The sequence below is a fragment of the Dermacentor silvarum genome, chromosome 11 (genome assembly GCF_013339745.2).
Source record: "Dermacentor silvarum isolate Dsil-2018 chromosome 11, BIME_Dsil_1.4, whole genome shotgun sequence".
Classification (NCBI taxonomy): domain Eukaryota; kingdom Metazoa; phylum Arthropoda; class Arachnida; order Ixodida; family Ixodidae; genus Dermacentor; species Dermacentor silvarum.
This window is the reverse complement of record NC_051164.1, coordinates 105,832,540-105,850,923: the sequence shown is the minus strand read 5'-3', so window position 1 is coordinate 105,850,923 and position 18,384 is coordinate 105,832,540. Positions and strand designations below refer to the sequence as shown.

The following is an 18,384-nucleotide window of genomic DNA, read 5'->3' as shown; positions in this document are numbered from 1 at the left end:
TGACGGGTGGATCACCGGAGACGCAGTAAGTCTAATGGTGTTGAGAAAAAGTCATAAATATAAGAGCTGGCATTGCATTTAATTGCAAGAAGCACCTTCCACCATGTCCCAGTGGTGCGCTCCTGAACGCAAGCTCTCGGTGTTCAGCCACAAGGGCCGCATTGGGCTTGAAGAAGTTGATGTTCATAATTATTTCGAAGCCCTCTTCTCCTCTACTGATCCGGCTACAGCTTAGTGACATTAATTTATTCGATATGGAAGCAACTTTGAGTTGAAAATGATTGCAGCCACAATGTGCAGCTGCAGTCCCAGTGCGGTTGAGAATGTGTGTATTATGACGGCCCTAGGCTGCGTGACACGATCTAAAGCTTTTGCCACACGGGATTTCGACGGTCCTATTATCTCTCACTTCGGTCACCATGAGGAAAGGTACGTGGAAGAGAAAACAACCACTGTTTAGATCAGACATAGTGGTGCGATCAACGATCGGTATATAATTGCCTACCCAGTTTCATTTTTCACAGCATCACCCATCGTTCGGTGGGTGATGCTGTGTCGCACGCTGTGCGTTTTATGTTGAATCAGTCACGACTTATCACCTATCCTTAAAGCATTTATAGCGTGGTATACAGTTTGATAGGTGCAGCAGGCAGTGACATATGTTGCAGACGGATGTGGAAAAGACCTCAATGTTTTTTATTTAAAGAAAAAAAAAAAAAAATCACCAGCCCTTCCCTAGCTGTCGAGAAAATGGGGGGTAAGCGAAGCTTGTCCTGTGTGTTACTGACCTTCGTGGTGATTTTCTTTCTTTCTCGCTCTCTCTCTTTATATATATTTCTCTCTCCCTTTCCTTCTCTATTTCTCTCTCTATTTCTTTCTCTGTTTCTTTATTTCTCTCTTTCTGTCTCTCTCTCTTTCGCTCTATTTTTTGTCCCTGGTATGCATGGAAGAAGGAAAAATGCTGGAATGTGCCATTGCTCTTGGACCCTTTCTGCACAATCGCCAGGATCGGCCCACTTTTCAGCGTGATATCACCACCACCGACATTTGTGAGCATAAAGCTTCGCTTAAAAAAAGCAGCTGCATTATCTGGTAAAGGTAATCTTTTTCCACGGGTCGGCGGTACTGGTCGTACTAGTACTTCGTGTGAGGTGGATCGGATTAGCTACCTCGTGGATGGAATAACCTTGAATCCTTACCTGTGAAAGGCATATCAAAACATAAGAAGGAGCAGCCGCAGCAAAACACCGGAAAGATCGGGGGAATGAAAGTCCGGTTTCTGTTTTAGAGTTCAATCCGATTTAGTCCGACACAATCCAGAGGCAATCCATATCAATCCGAAAGCTGAAAAAATCGCTGGAAGATTGTCGGAGAATATTCATGCCATGATTTTGCTCTACAGAAATGAATTTCAGCGCTAAAACCGAATCGCACAACAGGTAGTGATACTGTGCTTGACCCAAAGTAGCTTTCGTTCGTCTATCTTCGGCACTTTGCCTAGTGCAAGCATTGTGCACAGCGAAGCCCGATTGACGCCTCTGCCATCCTGCAACGAATTGAATGAGAAGAAATGCGATCAGGCTCATCTGTTTGCTTGGATGTGGTGCCGTACTCCTTGCTGTTCAGTCTGTTGTTCTTCAGTATATTTTTAAGCAGGTAACTATTTCTATTATTATAACTTTGCATTGTCGCTAATGTAGACCGCACTATTGCAGATGCGTGATTTTGAAGACTGACCAACTGAACTGCGTTATTTAACCTGGATTAGCGAAAACACGCATTAGTGAACTGCGTTAGTTAGAAGGAGTGTTTAACCTTTTTCACATGCAAACCTATTATTGTTTATATTTGAGTGCATATGATCGAAACTGACACGCATGTGCTTATTTTTCACTCCGTTCTGAAGCAGTTTTAGGTGTTAAATAAGCACCTAATATAATACTTATTATCCTAAAAGCATTAGTTCTCATCTATATGTGACGTGTAGTTATCAAGCTATCAAGGTAGCATTTCAAGATCTCTCTTATTGGAAATTTTATTGTTAACACCTCATTTAATTCTATTTGTTTTTACATTCTATAAACAAGGATAATATTCGTTTAATTAGCAAGAAGCAGTACTGGTTAAATAGGATTTATGATAACCAATGCAAAACATCGGCACAATTTATAATTTTAAGAGTTTATTCCTTCTTGCATATTGAAGCATATGCTTGCGCTTGTTAGTGACACTACCTGACGTATACAAATACCGTGCAAAAGTTCGCAAGTGTCAGCCGTATTGTTTTCCTGGTACAAATTACTATTCAGATTCACTTTGTCAGCAAACTGTTACCTTGCTTTGTTTATTTGCAGCATTTTGTTTTTCTTTCTCACGTGCTTTTCAACCTTTCTTTAGTAAAACGTGTGATTTCTTTCGTTTTACAGGAAAAAGACTCTGTTCAGCATTTTAGCCCAACATGGGTAAGTCACTGTAGTACACATTAAGATCTGTGAAGGACTCCTTCACTGCAATGTTGTACCCTAACATTGTTAACGAAGTTAATGGAGTTTTCAATTGTTTAATGTTATTAGTGATGGTTATCAGTGTAATATTTTATTAATTTATATCTTATTACTAGTAACCCATATTCGCAACAGAATGTTTTTCTAGTGTTGTATTAGTTATGATACTTGTTCGTATTGTAAACTGCTGATATGTTTGTGGAAGTGTTGCCGTACTTTCTAATACCTATGTTTCTTTCTTTTCTTTTTTTAAAAACTGCAACTTCTGCTGCTCTTGCGAGGCAAAGGCCTTAGTCAGGAGTATTATGCCCTCCTTCTGCCTCTGTTGTTTTTTTCCAAATAAACACGTCGTCATCATCTAGTTAATGCGCACTCTACATCACCATTTGTTAGCATGCATCTCCGTTTCTTTTTTTTTTTAGTCGCTGTGAAATGCAAACAGTTAATGAGTTCAATTAATTAAGCAAACTAGGCCACTGTGAGTGACAGTACGTGTTCACACTGTTCTTGCCCCCTTGTTAAGTATTTGTTCTTGCTTCATACAAGCTCATACAACAGTCATACAAGTTTGCACTTTTCTTGCACGCCTGCTAAAACACGCTTAACAGCCTCTGGGGCGTCATTTTCAGAGCCTGATCAGAGATGTGGCTGACGCAGCAGCCCAGACCAGCTTCCCACTTTTTATCTTGGATGCGAGCGTCCTGCAATGTCTTGCAGACAAAACAATCCCGGTTGAACGGCCCTCTTGCTTTGATCTTCCCCGAGGCCATGCCTTTGTGCAGTTCGGTTCACTGGGACAGTTTGCTGCTCAAAAGGTTAGCCACGTTTTACCCCTGCCTTAGAGATAGCTTGAGCCTTAGACGGTGGACTAGTTGCTGAAACATCGGAAATCTGTGAACCTTTTCAGTGCAATGCTTCCATAATAAAATTACCTGTGCCATCGTTTCACTTGTCCAGAGCTAGAGTGATTGACTTACAGACTTGGTAGAGTTTTGATTCTAAGTCATTGGCATAAAAGTTCAGCAGATGGAGATGTGCTGCTAGAATACCGTCCTCATCAGTGTAGCCGATTACACACCCAAGGCAACTCACCATTATTCTGGGTTACACTTACACTCCATATTTTTATCCCATTTTGCACAAATACAATGCAAGAAGCACTACTGCATTAAGATTCTTCTTTTTCTTTTTTTTATGTGTGTATTTGTGTGTGTGTAAAATACAACAGTTCATTTGAAGCTAAGTAGGAACTTGCGTATTAGTTGTTAATTTTCTGCGTAAATTTCATTTTGTAATGTTTTCTTTCCTTTTTTTTTATTATGTGAACTTTTTTAAGTGGTACTGACATTATTTTTCAACTATTCATTTCTTATGTTAAATGAAACTCCTAGACCTCCAAACCCTAAAAAAAAAATAGTGACATGCTTTGAAGCACTGTTAATAATTTAATAGAACACCTTTTCTACGGCCAGTTTTGGTTTCATTTCCAGGAGGGTAGTGTGTCCTGACGTCACGACACAGTATTCGGTAGCAGGTCATTGTCACGTTTTGACACTTGATCCGGCTTGCTCGGTCGCCTAATGTACTGCTACTCATTGTTAGGGCCGATGTCGCAGCATAGCGGACGGCCGAGCGAGCCAGAGTGAGTGTCGAAATGTTACAATGTCCTCCTACGTGATCACATGCTTTGTCGTGACGTCATGACACAATAAGCTCTTCATTAATATTATGAAGTTAATATTATGCCTGCCGTGTTTTTATATAATGCAGTAATTTCAAACACAGATTTGAGCTACAGCTCTTTAACACGTAAAGTCATCATGGACACTCATTAGATCATGCTGTCGCAGACATCTGAGCCAAATGTTACATCTCTGCACAAGTAATCTACTAAAGAGGCAACCTGCTCTTTTTTGCAGTAAACTGACATTCCTGTGATCCTTGAGGTGACAAATCAGGGTAGGTGTGGGAAAAATGGCTCTCAGCTGGCCTCATCCAAATCTTTGAAACAGTTAATGCCAGCTCATAAATGACAGGAGCTGAAGGGAGCACATTGGTAGGGAAAGCAAAAACCTTAGTAGTGCAGAGTGACGAAAAAAAAAAAAAACGAATTGATTGAGCTACGAGAGTTGCCTACCAAGAAGTTAAATCTATAGCAAAAATTGGCTGTAGAAAATTTGGCTGTGATGTGCACACTGCAGCCAATACTGGTTGAAGCCAACTTTGACGTCAAGAAAAAATGTGTGATTCAGCCCCGTGGACGCAGAGCTGTAGCTACCAGTGTACTTGGTAAGACAAGCGGTAGAGGAAATTCTTTAATTCGCTGAAGAACAACCTTTGGCTCTGCATAAACCCACTGATAAAAAAAAGTATGTTGTAAAAACTTCCTTTGAGAAAATTTAGGGAACAATCATTTTTCATAAGTAAGTCATCCTGCAAGTTTGGTAAAGGATGTTTTCTCAAGCTTATTAGTTACCTATAGAGCTTCCTTCGTCAGATGATTACCAAGAATGATTAAACAATGATGATGATCTCCTTTCTGCAACATTTCAGATTACATTTTCCTATTTGTGGGTGTATGTGTGTGCATGTACCCATGCATGTGCTTTCATCGATATGCATTTATCCGACGTTTTAGATGTTTGTACAATGTTCCAAACTCACTGTGAAGGTTGCTAGCTGGGCGAGTTGGTACATTGTAATTAGAAAACGAAACCAGTGTCGATGATAATACATAGAAAAGTAGTGGATAAAATGAGCTCACACATGAATGCATACTACTATCTGTGTGTGTTTTCTTTAGTTTATGCTTTTTCTGTCAACAATACTTTTTCTTTCAACAATGCTTTTTCTGTCAACTCCTTCACTGTATGCTCTTGGTATGAATAGCAATTTTTAATACATATGAAAGCAAAGCAACTAATGATTGTACCAAATCAAACATGAATCAGATAGTTTTTAGAATCATTGGACATAGTTTTTGGCAAACTAGCAGTTGAAGGAGCCGCCAGGGAAACTGCACCCGGAAGCATATACTGCCACAAGTAATCATCTCAAGTGAATCATGATGACGTTTCTCTCTTCTGTACCTGACCCATTTCTTGACAGGAACATGACTTCCTGTCCCTCCTGTCTCGTGCGGGTTACCAGACATCCAAGCTGAGTGTTCCCAATCCCAAGGTCCTTGCCCATGGCCTGGAAGTGCTCATCCCAACTCATTACCTCATCTCCCAAAAGCAGAACACCGCACTTCATGTTGTTGTCTTTCATGAGCGGCCAGGCAACTTTTGGTGGCACGCCGCTGCCATGACAGAGGAAGATGATGCCAACAAGACTGACATTTCGTTTAACAGGCTGATTGCATCAGCAAGCAGCCGTCAATTTATCAAAAGCGATGGTGCATATGACAAGTGAGCATCTTGAACATTCTAATGACATAAGGGTTTTGAGTTCATGCTACCTCATCGTATAGTAGTGGGCTTGGTTTGAAGCAGTAATGCAAAAAAGAATGTAGGCAAGGGGTCAGAGAGAAATACACATGCTGCAATTCTCCTTTTCTCTGCCCTCCTGTCTGCATACTTTTTCGTGCTGGTTTTTCCACTCCAGCTACAAATACATACCAACTTTTTGTGCTTTTGTAGTACTAATAAGTATACTTGCTAAGAAAACAAGGCCCATTTTTTATAATGCACTCACACTTGAATAACTTTAGGCCATTGTAAATTGGGAGAGGAAATGTGAAAAGAAACAATAGCACTAGGTTGTCCTTACATTCTTATTGGAAATGCCAGGTGCTTCGCTCGGTGCGTAGCTCATGCTACCTGATACAGCAGTGGGGTGATACCGTTCACCAATAAACTGTGCAGCTGGTGCAATTGATTTTGCTTGGTGCAGAAGCATTGCTATGGTGCCATTGTTCTTTATGCAACTTCACCGACCCACTCGAGAGCTGGAATGAGAAGCATTAGGATGCCCGGCACCATTTTGAATGGCCTTCATAGCTAATTCACAACAAACAATGCAGCTGCTCGTCGCAGTGACTTATGAGCAGATTTACACATTGTGGAAGAAATGCTTGTGCTCCTCCACTGCTTCTACTTCAAATTATAAAACCAGCTGTGTCAGTCGCGCACTTTGTAACACGAGAAGCATCTTGGTGAGTCATTCTGCTGCATTCATGGTTCTGATCTTGCGAAGTGATTTTGCTTTCGTTTCGAGTCTCTGGCCATCTCTAATACGTAAAATAAAAATGGTTTTTCTATAGGGGTAGCACAAGCTAGGTGCTGAGTGTGTGCCCTTGGCAATGCCAACTGGTGCTATTGTTGACTATGTTTCTTTTTCAGTTTACATATCTGTCATTTACACAGCCCAAATTGCAAGAGTGCAAAAAAAAAAAAAAAAAGCAGTCAATGCGGCACATATGTCTTCGAAATGCACTGCCACAAAAGACATCTGAAGAAGTCATCTTACTAGGGGCTCATCTCATCTGACCTAGACGGCCTTCAGGCCCCCTTTTTAATTCACTCCTCTTCTAAATCATCTTGGACTCTGGCCTGGATTCTCTGATGTAGGAGATGGGGACCAACCTAGGCCCGGAGGCCAATCTTTCAATCCTAAACAAAGGTGTTAACACCACCGCCAACCACAGTAAACGATTTTATGAAATGGTTGTGTTACTAGTTCTGATTTGTGTCAGAGTTGTGTTGCTAATAGCGATTTCTCAAACTGAATAGAGCCTGTATAAAATAATAATTGCATTTAATTAAATTTAAGTAATATAGTTTTGGGATAACTTGCACATATTTTTTGGCTGACTACCAGTGGGAGGTGCTGTCATAGAAACTTCATTTGGAAGTTGCTATTGAAGATAGTGGAAGTGACAGTAAACAGGCTGATGGCCCAGTGAAAATATATTTTAACCATATAACTGCTTGCTGGCCACATATCTGGGCAAAACTATTTATTTTTCAGCCTCATCTTGTTGCCTGATATATTATAGTACTTTTATTTGTATAAAGTGAAGTTTCTTGGCAGAACTTTTAGCTGTATAACTAACTATGTATCAATCTTTGATGTTATGTTTGTTGTTCACTATATAGAATGCTTTCTTGGTCTCCTATGCTATTTCAAGACTGACACAGCAAACTTCTATTTCTTTAGAGCGGAAGTCCTCCCATGTGATTTGGGTGGAGGCTTGCACTCATTTGCCCCCACGCAGTTTGACACATTTGTCGGCGAGCAGCCATTCATCGAGTGCAACACTACACGTGCCCGACTCTTTCATGCCATTCACGGACGGGATGAGACTCCCGAAGCTGAACTTTTCCGTCTCAAAGTCCATCGCCTCCTTGTCAAAGTTAAGCAGCTGCTGGGCGAACTCAATGTGCCCTTCTGGATCAGCAGTGGAACCTGCCTTGGTACGTCTACATGCGGGGCCATGATGTGTCTTTTGCACTTGCAGCTCATATTATATATGTTTATTATTTTTTTTCAAACACATCTTAAAAGCATTGGCTGTGGCACAGATAGCACTGTTCCTCCTTTTAGCTGGATTTACTTAAAAGAAGTGGATGTTTTGGTGTTGCCGAGTGAGAGACGATGCCAGCATTCTGACTTAATCAGCCCAACTGAGCTACACAGTAGCTATCAACACAGCAATGAGTAAAACAAGAGGATGAAAAAAAGTACTAGCTTGTTGTTGAAGATTGCATGTTTTTAAGCTAATTGTTCTTGTGTGTAGGCAATGCACTGCCACACGCAAACTCATCTCTTTACACCATATATATGTCACACACGCACACACACACGTGCGCGTGCGTGCGTGTGTGTGGTGTCATATATCACAAATACTATGTATGTGAACTCCTTGCCAGGTTTATGTATAGTAAATGTCATGTGGGCACATGATGTTGGCAGGCAGGTGTTTAGCGCCTCCTACCTGAGAAGCTATGAACTTCATGACACAACAGACATTGTTTGTATATTACTTGTATTTGGACATTACCTACTTGTGCTTTCATGAAAATTCATCCACGTTACAGATTTATGCAGAACTGATTTGCTATATTCGGTGTCCCTGCAGATCAAGCTGTTGATTAATCAGGCAGATCACCCTGTGATCTGCTAGCGTCCTGGTCAGCACAGTGACTGGCCGGGATAAGTGTTGGTCCCAGGTTTGACTCCTAAACCAGGACAAATTTTTCTTCAACTCCGAAGCTTTCTTTCTGAAAAATTTGTGCAGGTTTTCCTTTAGCTTCGTGCCTCTTTTTGATGGATGGCAATTCATCCCTTCCCTTTCACAAACCACAATAAGCAATTGGCCAATTAATTGAAATTCAATAAACTTTTGTACTTTAGGGCGCGTGTTCGAATTGTAGAATTGAAGCCGGTCAGTGCTCAAGACACTAAGTAGGAATCCAAGTTCCTGAATCCTGACATCAGTCCTACTAGGAAAACAGTCGTACAGACTTCATTCTCTAATTTGATCCTTTCAGGCTTCTTCAGGCAGTGTGATGTGATTCCTTACACAACTGACGTTGACATTGGAGTCTTCATCAAAGACTACAAGCCTGAGATCATTTCTGCATTCTCAACCCACGACATCCCTCTCACACACTTGTTTGGAAAGGTACAGCCTGCCTGAATCAGGTTTTGTATTGCTACAAATATGTGGCACTGCCCTAACTCTGTCTTTCGCACATCTAGGTTGAAGACAGCTATGAGTTGTCGTTCAGAGATCGTGACGTGAAACTTGACATATTCTTCTTCTATGAAGAGGACGACCACATCTGGAATGGAGGCACACAAGCGAGGACAGGAAAAAAGTTCAAGTGAGTTGCTTCGTTGCACATATTTGCGCACAAACTAAAATCGTTTGTACTTTGCACTGTATTGTGTCCTTAAGACCACAATACTATTCCACATGTATGAAACGAACTGGTTACTGTTTGGTAACAGCGACATAATGTCTGTTATCTCTTAGCAAATTGGCAGTCAACATCTAATTGAACTGTGCAGCTGATGTGCTTCCAAGTGGCTTTGCAGTCATTACTGCATCTTCAGATGCTTCTTTTGTATGTATGTATATAACATATGTAGTCATCGTGATGTAATTAAGACCATAAATGGCACTGAGTAAGATTGTTGTCATCGTGATGTGATTAAGACCATAAATGGCACTGAGTAAGATTGTTGTTGTTCTTGTTGAAACATTTGCAATTATTTTAGTGCGCGTGATACAGAAAATGCAAGCTCTTCGAATATATATGTACAGGTCGTTTTGCATGCATGTGTTTGCCTTGACCTGAATTGTTTTGATTTTTGCCTAGGTACACATTCCCAAAATTCAAGCTTTGCTGGACTGAGTTTTTGGACATCAAGTTGCGAATTCCATGTGAGACAGAGATGTACATTGAAGCCAACTATGGCCCCAACTGGTTCCAGCCCATAAAGAGATGGGATTGGAAAGCAAGCCCTCCTAATGTCGAAGAAAATGGTGTTTGGCCTGTTGAAGAGTGGCCGCATGTCATTAAATTGTTCCCATTGCCAGAGTCGTGACCTGGCTTTCGTCACAGGCTGCATTGTGTTCATAGATGCAAGGAATGCAATAAAGGGTATGATTAAATATACGGACAGCATAACACAAGAACACTGTTGTGTTATCTTTTTGCACAATCATGCAGATTTATCAACTGGCCAGTATGCATCTTCATACCACTGTGCATTCATCTCTATGTGATTCTTTTTCCAGGAATGCCATTGTCTATGTTTTTTTTTTTTTACTTGCCTTTGTGCATATGGCTTTATTATCGGATTGCTGGTTTGTGCACTTGCTTACTGTAGCTGTCACACTGAGTAAAGTAAATTACATTCTGGAAAAAAGGACCAGCTAAATGGCTTATGGCTTGAAGCAATACACGAAAACACTGGTGTTGTAACAGTGATATGAAGGTTGGCTGCCCTGGCTTTGCCAGATATTTTTTAACTGAACTGTTATCTATAAGGAACTTTATTCGTGGGCAACTAATTCATGTAAAATACCCTTTTAGCAAGTATGAAGGGGTACTAAAGAGAACTACTACAGCTGTTATTCCAAATTCTGTTGTGTTTAATTTCAAAGCAATAGGCAGATTATTTGAAGAAACAATGAACTGAAAAGTTCAGGTTTTTTTTTTTTTTTTTTTTTTTTTTTTTTTTACACGCTGAAACCTTAACACTGATGTACATCAGTGTGACAGCATCGATGTTCGCTTTCGTATTTGGGCTGTTGTGGCTCAATGATAGTTTTGTACAATACAATACAGTCCATGTATACCTACCGATAAATAATTAAGTGGGCCTAACTTAGCAAATGCCTTCGACATCCATGACGTCACGGCAAACTGGTGCGAGAACTTCACTGTGGCGTCGCCACCCATATTTCGTTTTTGCAACTTTTCTGGCTTACCAAGCTACCTTCCACGGTAAGAGCGAGCTGTTTTATTTATTATGGAAGGGTAACTTATCTTTCACCTAATTTAGTGTCCGCTTAAGGGAGGTACGAGCTTGTTCACTCAAGTTTGCTAGAAGGGGGCGCAGAATTAGGAGCTCGAATCAAAGCTCTACATCGATTGCAGCAATATATTACCGCCTTGCTGCCTATTACTAATCATTTATATCGCCTCATTTTTAGCCAAATTTGTTTCTGCTAGTAATTCTAAACTTTGCCGCCAACTGTACGTAGGGCGCGGTTCACAAAAAGCACCAAATGCACGTGATGAGTAAGTCTGTGGTGTGTGGTAGATTGGCCAGGTGATTACTCGATAGAAAATTTTGCATATTTAAACAATTTGCGGAAACTGGTTCATTTATTTCTGTTGCTGCAGCAACCACGCTCTTCGCGCTAAATTAGACCCGCAAGCGGACGCCGGCCGGCAACCCTGTAAAGCAGGCAATCGCGGAAAGCGAGCGAGCAGTCGTATCGCACTCTCTCCGCTACGGAGGTGTCGGCGGTTTTCACGGCGTCGCTGCTATGGCTGCCCTCCCCACACTTGCACAGGTCAGTTCGTCGCGAGCTGGGGTACGAGGCTCAGTCGGGACGCAGACACTTGCTTGGTGCGGAGCCGCTAACGAGCTCAGGTTTCTTTCAAAGGGGGCGGAGTAGTTGATGCCTGCACAGCTACCCCACGGTGGAGTCTCGCTCGATTAGGGTTAATTGTCGTTGTAAAATGACTTTTCGCATCGTTTTCTGCACACAGATCCCGTTATAAGTGTGCTTAGAATGCGGAGCACCGACGGGCGCCTTCGCCGGTAGCATATGCAGTACCCGCAGCCTTCCACTTGACGGGTGAGCTTCGGAGAAGGTTGGATGGGTTTGGCGGAGCCGACTTTCGGCTGTAGGATGTGTCAACATCGGAATACTTTAGCGCGACGCTTCAACGTTGGTGAGCGGACGTGCATGTATAGCGGTCGTGGTGTTTCCACGAGTGTGCAGTTATGCGTAGTTTCTTCACGCATGAGCGAGTCGCACGTCGGTTTGGAGCAGGCTTTTTGGCTATGCGCGATGCACACCGTTGCACACCGCATTTGGAGACGCTTGGCTATGATACTCTTGCGCGCGCTATTGCGGATGTTTACTGTTATTGGGCGCCCGCCTTTTCTGCGATATCCTTGCGCGGGGAACAGACAGTGAGAGCATTAGAAATGAAAGTAGCCTGGCTAGCGAGCTCACTTTTAACAAACTACCGTTAGTTGACGGTTGTGAAACTGACTTGCACGTTCAGCTGCTTGCGAGTCGAAAACAACGTACTGCAAGTTGGTGGTAGGTGTTCTGTGGTGCTACCCTGCTCAGTCGCAATTTCATTCCAAGACTATTGCATGCAAGCATAACGGAGGTATAGTACGGATATTTTACCGCATTCGTTTTTCGGCCGCCAATTACTCAGATAAGGTCCCCTCGAGATTCGCGCTGAGACAACAGAAGATAACAGGCGTGTTTCAATTCACCGGCATCGAAACATAGATTAGATGCTTACGGCGGTGACAACGTTTCAATTACAGACGCAGAAGCCGCGCTTGTTCGGCTTTTGTTCAACTGCACTGCTATGTGCGTTCGGCGTGCACGTCAGTTTCGCTTTCTTTTTAAGTATACGTGCTGACATTCCGTAGGAACTTCGACATTTTTCAGTCTGATAACCGCTCACGTATCTTGCTATATTGCAGATTGCCGGAAATCACACCACAATATACGAGGCTTTCTATCAACAGGTATGGTTTCACATTCCTTCAGTGCATGAATACGCGATCACATTACCGATGACCTTTTTGTAAGCAAATTTTTTCTTCTCGAAGAGCTCGCCCATCCCATATATACCTAGCATCTGCTTTAAAACTATATCTTAAATGTAGATTGTTGAAGTAACCCTCGATAACCACCTGTCATTCTAATCAATATATGTGCCTCATTTTTCCCTCCACATGCACAGCTCTTAAATGTACATTAATCTGTCTAGACCAAATGTTGGTGTATACTCTAAAGCAAAAGAATCTGTTTTTTATGGCACTGAGTAGGCAGTAGAAGAGCAAGTAGTGCTCAGTAGGCCTCTGCGACCTGAGACATTTGGTATTCGGTGCAGACCGCCCAACCCAGGAAGCCTAACTGGTGCAAATTCACTGCACGGAAACAAGACAAAGATGGGGAAAAAAATGAAATGAAGACAGTGCTTCTTCTTGTCCCTCTTTCCACGCCTAGAATTTGCATTGTAGGTCACCAACTAGTCTAGTCCCATATCTTGCTACAGCCTAACTGGCTCCTAAATGAGGTGTTGAGTGCACTTAATCCCCATAAAAAGAGATAAGTGCAACCGAAGTTCATGCCTGTGTTTGTTTCAACAGGTGGATCCAGCAGGCATCAATCATGTTGGGGCGCTTGAGGCCGCAGCATTCTTAAAGCGCTCTGGGCTTGCCGACGCCATTCTTAGCAAGGTAAGCCAGCAGTGCTTTTACTTTTATGAAAGTAGGACAGAATTGTGTTTGAAGTTGAAAGTGCGTTTTTTCGTTCTGTCAGCCAGCATAATTTTTTGTTCAAAGCAGCATAGATACAGAATACAGTAAGAGAACATGATAAAACCTGTGGAGAACTACCAGTGTACCACCTTTGGCAGCATTGATTCTGTTATACAGAAGATGCATCATACTTACGTGATATAGTTGTATCTAAAAGTAGTTTCATTTATACTCCACTCTGGGGCCTATTGCCTTTGGCAGTTTGGTGAACTCAAGGTTTAGTCAAATTCCCAGTCGCAGTAACTTTTGAAAGAAGACTATATGCAAAGATGCCTGTAATTCTAAGTTTTAATGGGTTAGCATTCTTGGGGTACTTCATGCACTTTCCATGGGCCATGTTTTTATATATGTTTTTTTTAATATATGTTTAGATGTATCTAACCGTTTTCCCACTTACCTGGGTCACTGGGTAGTCCAATGTCGAATGGGTAGCGCATCGGCCCACTTTGCTGAGGAGATCAGGGTTTGAAACCAACCGTTTGACCAACTTGGGTGGCTGTGTATGTGGCAATGTGTACGGCCGACCTCAGAAGCTTTCGGAGTCACAGAAAATGAGAATAAGTTAAATTTTCTCGCAACTTCATCACAGAGTGTGAAATGTATGTCAGGGATGGGATGATTGAACGGAGAAGTTATCAACTCTCCCTTTCGGTTCAAGGATGTGTGCCCAGGCTGTGATAAAATTTTAATTTTGCTCGGATCTCATGCTCCGAAAACCTTTGTGGGAGGGGGGGCTGTACATACGTGGCTGTTCCTCAACGAATCTTTTTCACGCCGACATGGGCCACTGTAGATGCGGGACTGGGTAGGAACTGCATTTCAATGAAACTCTTCGACACCGACTTGGAGCTCTCAGTATGTGCCAGTAGGTGTGTGTCGCTCATCAATGAATGTCTTTGACGCCAAATTGTTAACTATGTATGTGCCACTGGGAATGTCCCGCTCTACAATGACGAAAAAAATTATGCTGAGTGGAATTGGACCCGGAATCGAGCAGGCTACGCCACAAATGCATTGGGTATGCGCCAGTTTTCGATGGTCTTTCACACGGACGCTTTAGTGAGCTGTGCCTTGAATGCACTGAGTATGTGCCACTGGGTGTGTGGCAAGCGAGGGTACAATGACCTTTCTCCAATTCAGCTATGCGCATGCGCGTACCCTCGCCCCAGCTGCATTCCACGCCGTGCCACCATTATCACAGGGCAGGTGTGCAAAGTGAGTGCGTGAACCCTTGCATGATCCGAGGCAATTTCCTGAGCTTGGGGGGCTGAACAATAATTTTTCTCGTTTTCTGGACGAGGATATAGGTTAAAGGAAACACTTAGCAGTTAGTGGGAAAGACTGCAAGCACTTTTGTCGATGAAAACGACTCCGTGAACTAACGCTCTAGCGATAGGTGCAGCGTTTGTGACGAATCTCGTGCCAGGCACTTGCTGTAATGTCGATTGCACAAACCGACGTAGAATGGTGAACGTATTGTACTGGAATGGAGCGCACTGTCAAATAAAAAAAACATACCCCATGTTATCAGTGAGTTATCACGCGATTCTTGCTGAGTGAGGGAAGCCAGCGTTCTGGTAACGCATGCACCGGTGAAAGAAGCGTGAAAGAGGAGTCTCACTGCAGTACATGACTCACACTAAAGTCATTTTGACGGAGGCAATACGTTGTGTCGCTGTACTGATTCAATTCTAAACACGCATTACTCTCGACAGTCATCGTGAGATGGGCTCTGCGCATTTTTTTTTTTCAGGCACAAAGCTCCAAGCCGTAAAAAGTAATGCTGAACAATCTGGCAGAATTTTTTTATTTGCCATCAGTGTTTGTCTTGGAAAGAAAATTTAGGACGCTGCTTTGAACAGGTATATGCTTGGTACTTGGCATGAACGAACATACTCACTTGTGTATACATTTGCGTACGCACTGTTTATTTACTTGTTTTCCCTTGTGTAGGGTAAAAATGAAAAGACGAATAATTTATGTTTATTAGAACTCTTACATTCCTTTGTTATCTGATATATTCGCACATTATACCAATCAAAATGCACATAGATTTTCATGTTGTGTGACTTAAAGAGCGAGCACAAATTGATATGACATTTCTTTTGTGTTGTGCCTGACACACATTCATTAAATGATTGGGTTCCCACAGACCTAAGTGATAACAGGTAGCACTAAAATTTCATCCTGTTCATTCACATATCATTGCAGCCCAGTTGGGCATAAAGGGCTACAAGAAAGGCTCAACATCGTGTTAGCGTCTTGTTCCATTTTATGTGGACCTGCTCATATCTTTTTATCACCGTCCTGCCAAAGCTGGCAGTGAAGTCTTGATAGAGGTGACTCAGCTAATTGTGATCATTGCAGATTTGGGATCTTTCTGATGCTGGTGGAAAAGGGTTCCTCGACAAGCGGGGTTTCTTTGTTGCACTCAAGCTGGTGGCCCTTGTTCAAAACGGCAAACAGCCATTACTGGCAAATGTGACATTGCCTGCACCACCGCCAAACATGGTATGATCCTCCTTGTGCTTTTGTTCTAGTACTTTCGCCTTTAGAGTGGCACTGTAGAAACACTACGTCAGTTTGGACTGGTACACAGTTCTTGCAAAACTTTACCTGCACTCTTTCCTGCAGAAAGGGCTGATTATGAACACTTCTGTTGCTGACCATATCAGGCCCAGCAACGTTTCTGCCTGCTGTGTGCCTGGGATTTTCCAAAGTGCAACAGATTCAGTTTTTGTGCCATATAATACTGTTTATTGGTGGTATATTACAGAACATTTTACTGTGTTTTTTTTTTTTTATCTGAAAATTCGAACAATATAATACTTATGCTAATTAATGATTTTAGAAAAATTTGTTTCACATAAACATGGCTTCTTCGTCGCTGTCATTGCCACTTGCAGACACCTTATAATCAACATAAAAGTCCTCCGAATCAGAGTTCGTGAGGAGTTCTTAATTTTTGCATCGTTCAAAAAAAGCATGCAGTTTTGTAGCGATAGCTACATTACGCCATGTTTTCGCCTCTTCGCCGTCGCCACACTTTGAGCCATGGCCGCACTGTGACGTCGCACCACGGCCCTCGATTCTCCAGCAACTTGGCTCGTCACGGTCGCCGGGCGGCCACCGCTCCTGCCGTTGGGCGCTCACTGCGCCCTCTGTATGACGTCACACCTTGCACTCCGCAGCTGTGATAACCGGGAGTGTAGAAGGGGAGAGCTCGCGTCCCCGCAGCCATAGTTGAGGCCGCAGTATGGATGGTTAGAATTCGGCCAGCCTGAAGGAGGCCAGGGATCGCCGTAGAAATGAAGAGGAGACAGTGCGCTGAAGAGACGTTGGGTTGACCACAACGTCTCTTCTTTCTTAGTCTAGTAGGAAACCGCAAAGTTTAATAACATGTCTGACTACAAGCGAAGCCTAAGCGCAGCCGGGGTTCTGTAGCTATAGCTACTCAACTAAGTTTAACCAGAGCTAAACCACAGCCAATTTTTTTGCACCAGTCTGCCTTGTCAGAAAATTAGACTCGAGCAACACAGACAGATAAGCTTTCTCGTGCCATCTGTGATCTAAATGCTAAAGCTGCCGTACAATTTTAGTTAAACCAACTTCTGTGTAGATGGTTCAACCAGTCTATGGATGTTTCACGTTTGTGAATTATTCCAGAAAATAGTGTAAAATATGACATGGCTTTACTCAAGCATGGCATTTATTAGTGAAGGCAATATACTCCAAATTTTTCTTTCTTGAACTCTGTGTGTATTGGCCAAAATATAAATGTTTACTCAAACATTCATTCACAAATGTATAACCCACTGAAGCAATATTCAGAAAGTTATGCCTTGCCAAGCTGCACCACATATTCGGTTCTAAGATGATATTATGAATTATCTTTTCTTCCCGCAGGCAGAGCAGATTCGAAGCACCAACATAGATTGGTCGGTTAAGGTAAGCAGTTCAAGCTGGGAACGGTTTGCAAAAATCTACGTGTTCTTGAATATTTATGAGCAAAAAATGCGATTAATTACATTAATATATATTTATTTTGCTTTATTTCTCCAAGCCCTTGGAGCAGACCAAATATGTAGAGATGTTCAACTCCCTGGGGCCGGTAGCTGGGAAGCTTCCCGGAACCAAAGTGAAACCGGTAAAATCTCTGGTTGTTACGTGGATGAGTTGCATCCTGAACTAAATAGGTAATATTACTTGGCTTTTGCAGGTGATGCTGAACTCAAAGCTTCCTGTGGATGTCCTGGGAAAGGTAGGTTTGTTGTTCTTGCTGGCACTGTAAATGTCATTAGCCAGAAGGGCTAGACTGTAGAAAGAGCAAGCAGTTACTTTGTTTATACTGATTTTGGCATGTTTTCATGGTTACAACATGGAATGTCAATTGAGGTGTTTTTAAAACTGGATCGTTAGAAGTTGGTTCAGTGAGTTAGTTATGGAAGGTCACGGTGTCAAGTATGTGTTGTTTAATACACTGGAACCTTGTTATATTGAAGTCTCATTCTACACAAAAAGACCTTTGTTATATCCAATGTTCATTATAAGCGTATATTGTACACGTGCTAACAGTATGTGTTGTATCGGTTTGAGTGTATTGTGGCATTCTAGCACTAATTACAGTGGCAGTTTGAAGTGTGAATTTTCATGGTAAAGCCCCATATTTATTTGTTCAGCTGAAAAAAACTTTTCAGTGAGAAGTTACACCTAAGCTTTCCTTTTAGAATTTGCTTTTAGTGATAACATTGTGCTGCATCACAGATTTGGCAATGATTTTACGAATTTCTGTTCTTGTTGTGCAGAGTATGTCCGGTAAATTTGCCATCTTCAGTAC

At 42.2% G+C, this 18,384-nt stretch overlaps 2 protein-coding genes across 5 annotated transcripts in view; both read left to right on the top strand.

The window, feature by feature from the left end:
• Nucleotides 1–1,340: 1,340 nt before the first annotated feature.
• On the top strand, nucleotides 1,341–10,155 carry LOC119434034 (ribitol-5-phosphate transferase FKTN-like). Of its 2 annotated transcripts, XM_037701338.2 has the most exons (8): nucleotides 1,341–1,656; nucleotides 2,427–2,462; nucleotides 3,134–3,319; nucleotides 5,613–5,914; nucleotides 7,665–7,921; nucleotides 8,999–9,132; nucleotides 9,210–9,334; nucleotides 9,833–10,155. In XM_037701338.2, the coding sequence occupies exons 1-8, from the start codon at nucleotides 1,561–1,563 to the stop codon at nucleotides 10,059–10,061; spliced, it is 1,365 nt and encodes a 454-aa protein (XP_037557266.1). In that variant the 5' UTR covers nucleotides 1,341–1,560; the 3' UTR covers nucleotides 10,062–10,155. The 2 variants fall into 2 exon arrangements, with proteins under 2 accessions (XP_037557266.1, XP_049514487.1); XM_049658530.1 differs by lacking the exon at nucleotides 3,134–3,319.
• A 1,231-nt stretch (nucleotides 10,156–11,386) lies between these two features.
• Nucleotides 11,387–18,384, top strand: part of LOC119433201 (epidermal growth factor receptor substrate 15-like 1) — a 36,524-nt gene continuing 29,526 nt past the window's right edge. For 2 of the 3 annotated variants that reach the window (XM_037700355.2, XM_037700353.2), the window contains exons 1-7: nucleotides 11,388–11,541; nucleotides 12,705–12,749; nucleotides 13,377–13,466; nucleotides 15,915–16,058; nucleotides 17,454–17,495; nucleotides 17,611–17,694; nucleotides 17,767–17,808. In XM_037700355.2, the coding sequence (XP_037556283.1) occupies nucleotides 11,515–11,541; nucleotides 12,705–12,749; nucleotides 13,377–13,466; nucleotides 15,915–16,058; nucleotides 17,454–17,495; nucleotides 17,611–17,694; nucleotides 17,767–17,808 (474 nt within the window). In that variant the 5' untranslated portion in view covers nucleotides 11,388–11,514. Of the gene's footprint in view, nucleotides 11,542–12,704; nucleotides 12,750–13,376; nucleotides 13,467–15,914; nucleotides 16,059–17,453; nucleotides 17,496–17,610; nucleotides 17,695–17,766; nucleotides 17,809–18,384 lie in introns of all 3 variants that reach the window. The other variant, XM_037700354.2, reaches the window with a different exon arrangement.

Excerpts from the sequence above, each read along its gene's own strand:
- LOC119434034 (XM_037701338.2), top strand. The coding sequence starts at position 1,561 with ATGAGAAGAAATGCGATCAGGCTCATCTGTTTGCTTGGATGTGGTGCC. Across the intron at positions 2,463-3,133 it reads AGCATTTTAGCCCAACATGG|AGCCTGATCAGAGATGTGGC; the intron begins GTAAGTCACTGT and ends CGTCATTTTCAG. Across the intron at positions 5,915-7,664 it reads AGCGATGGTGCATATGACAA|AGCGGAAGTCCTCCCATGTG; the intron begins GTGAGCATCTTG and ends CTATTTCTTTAG.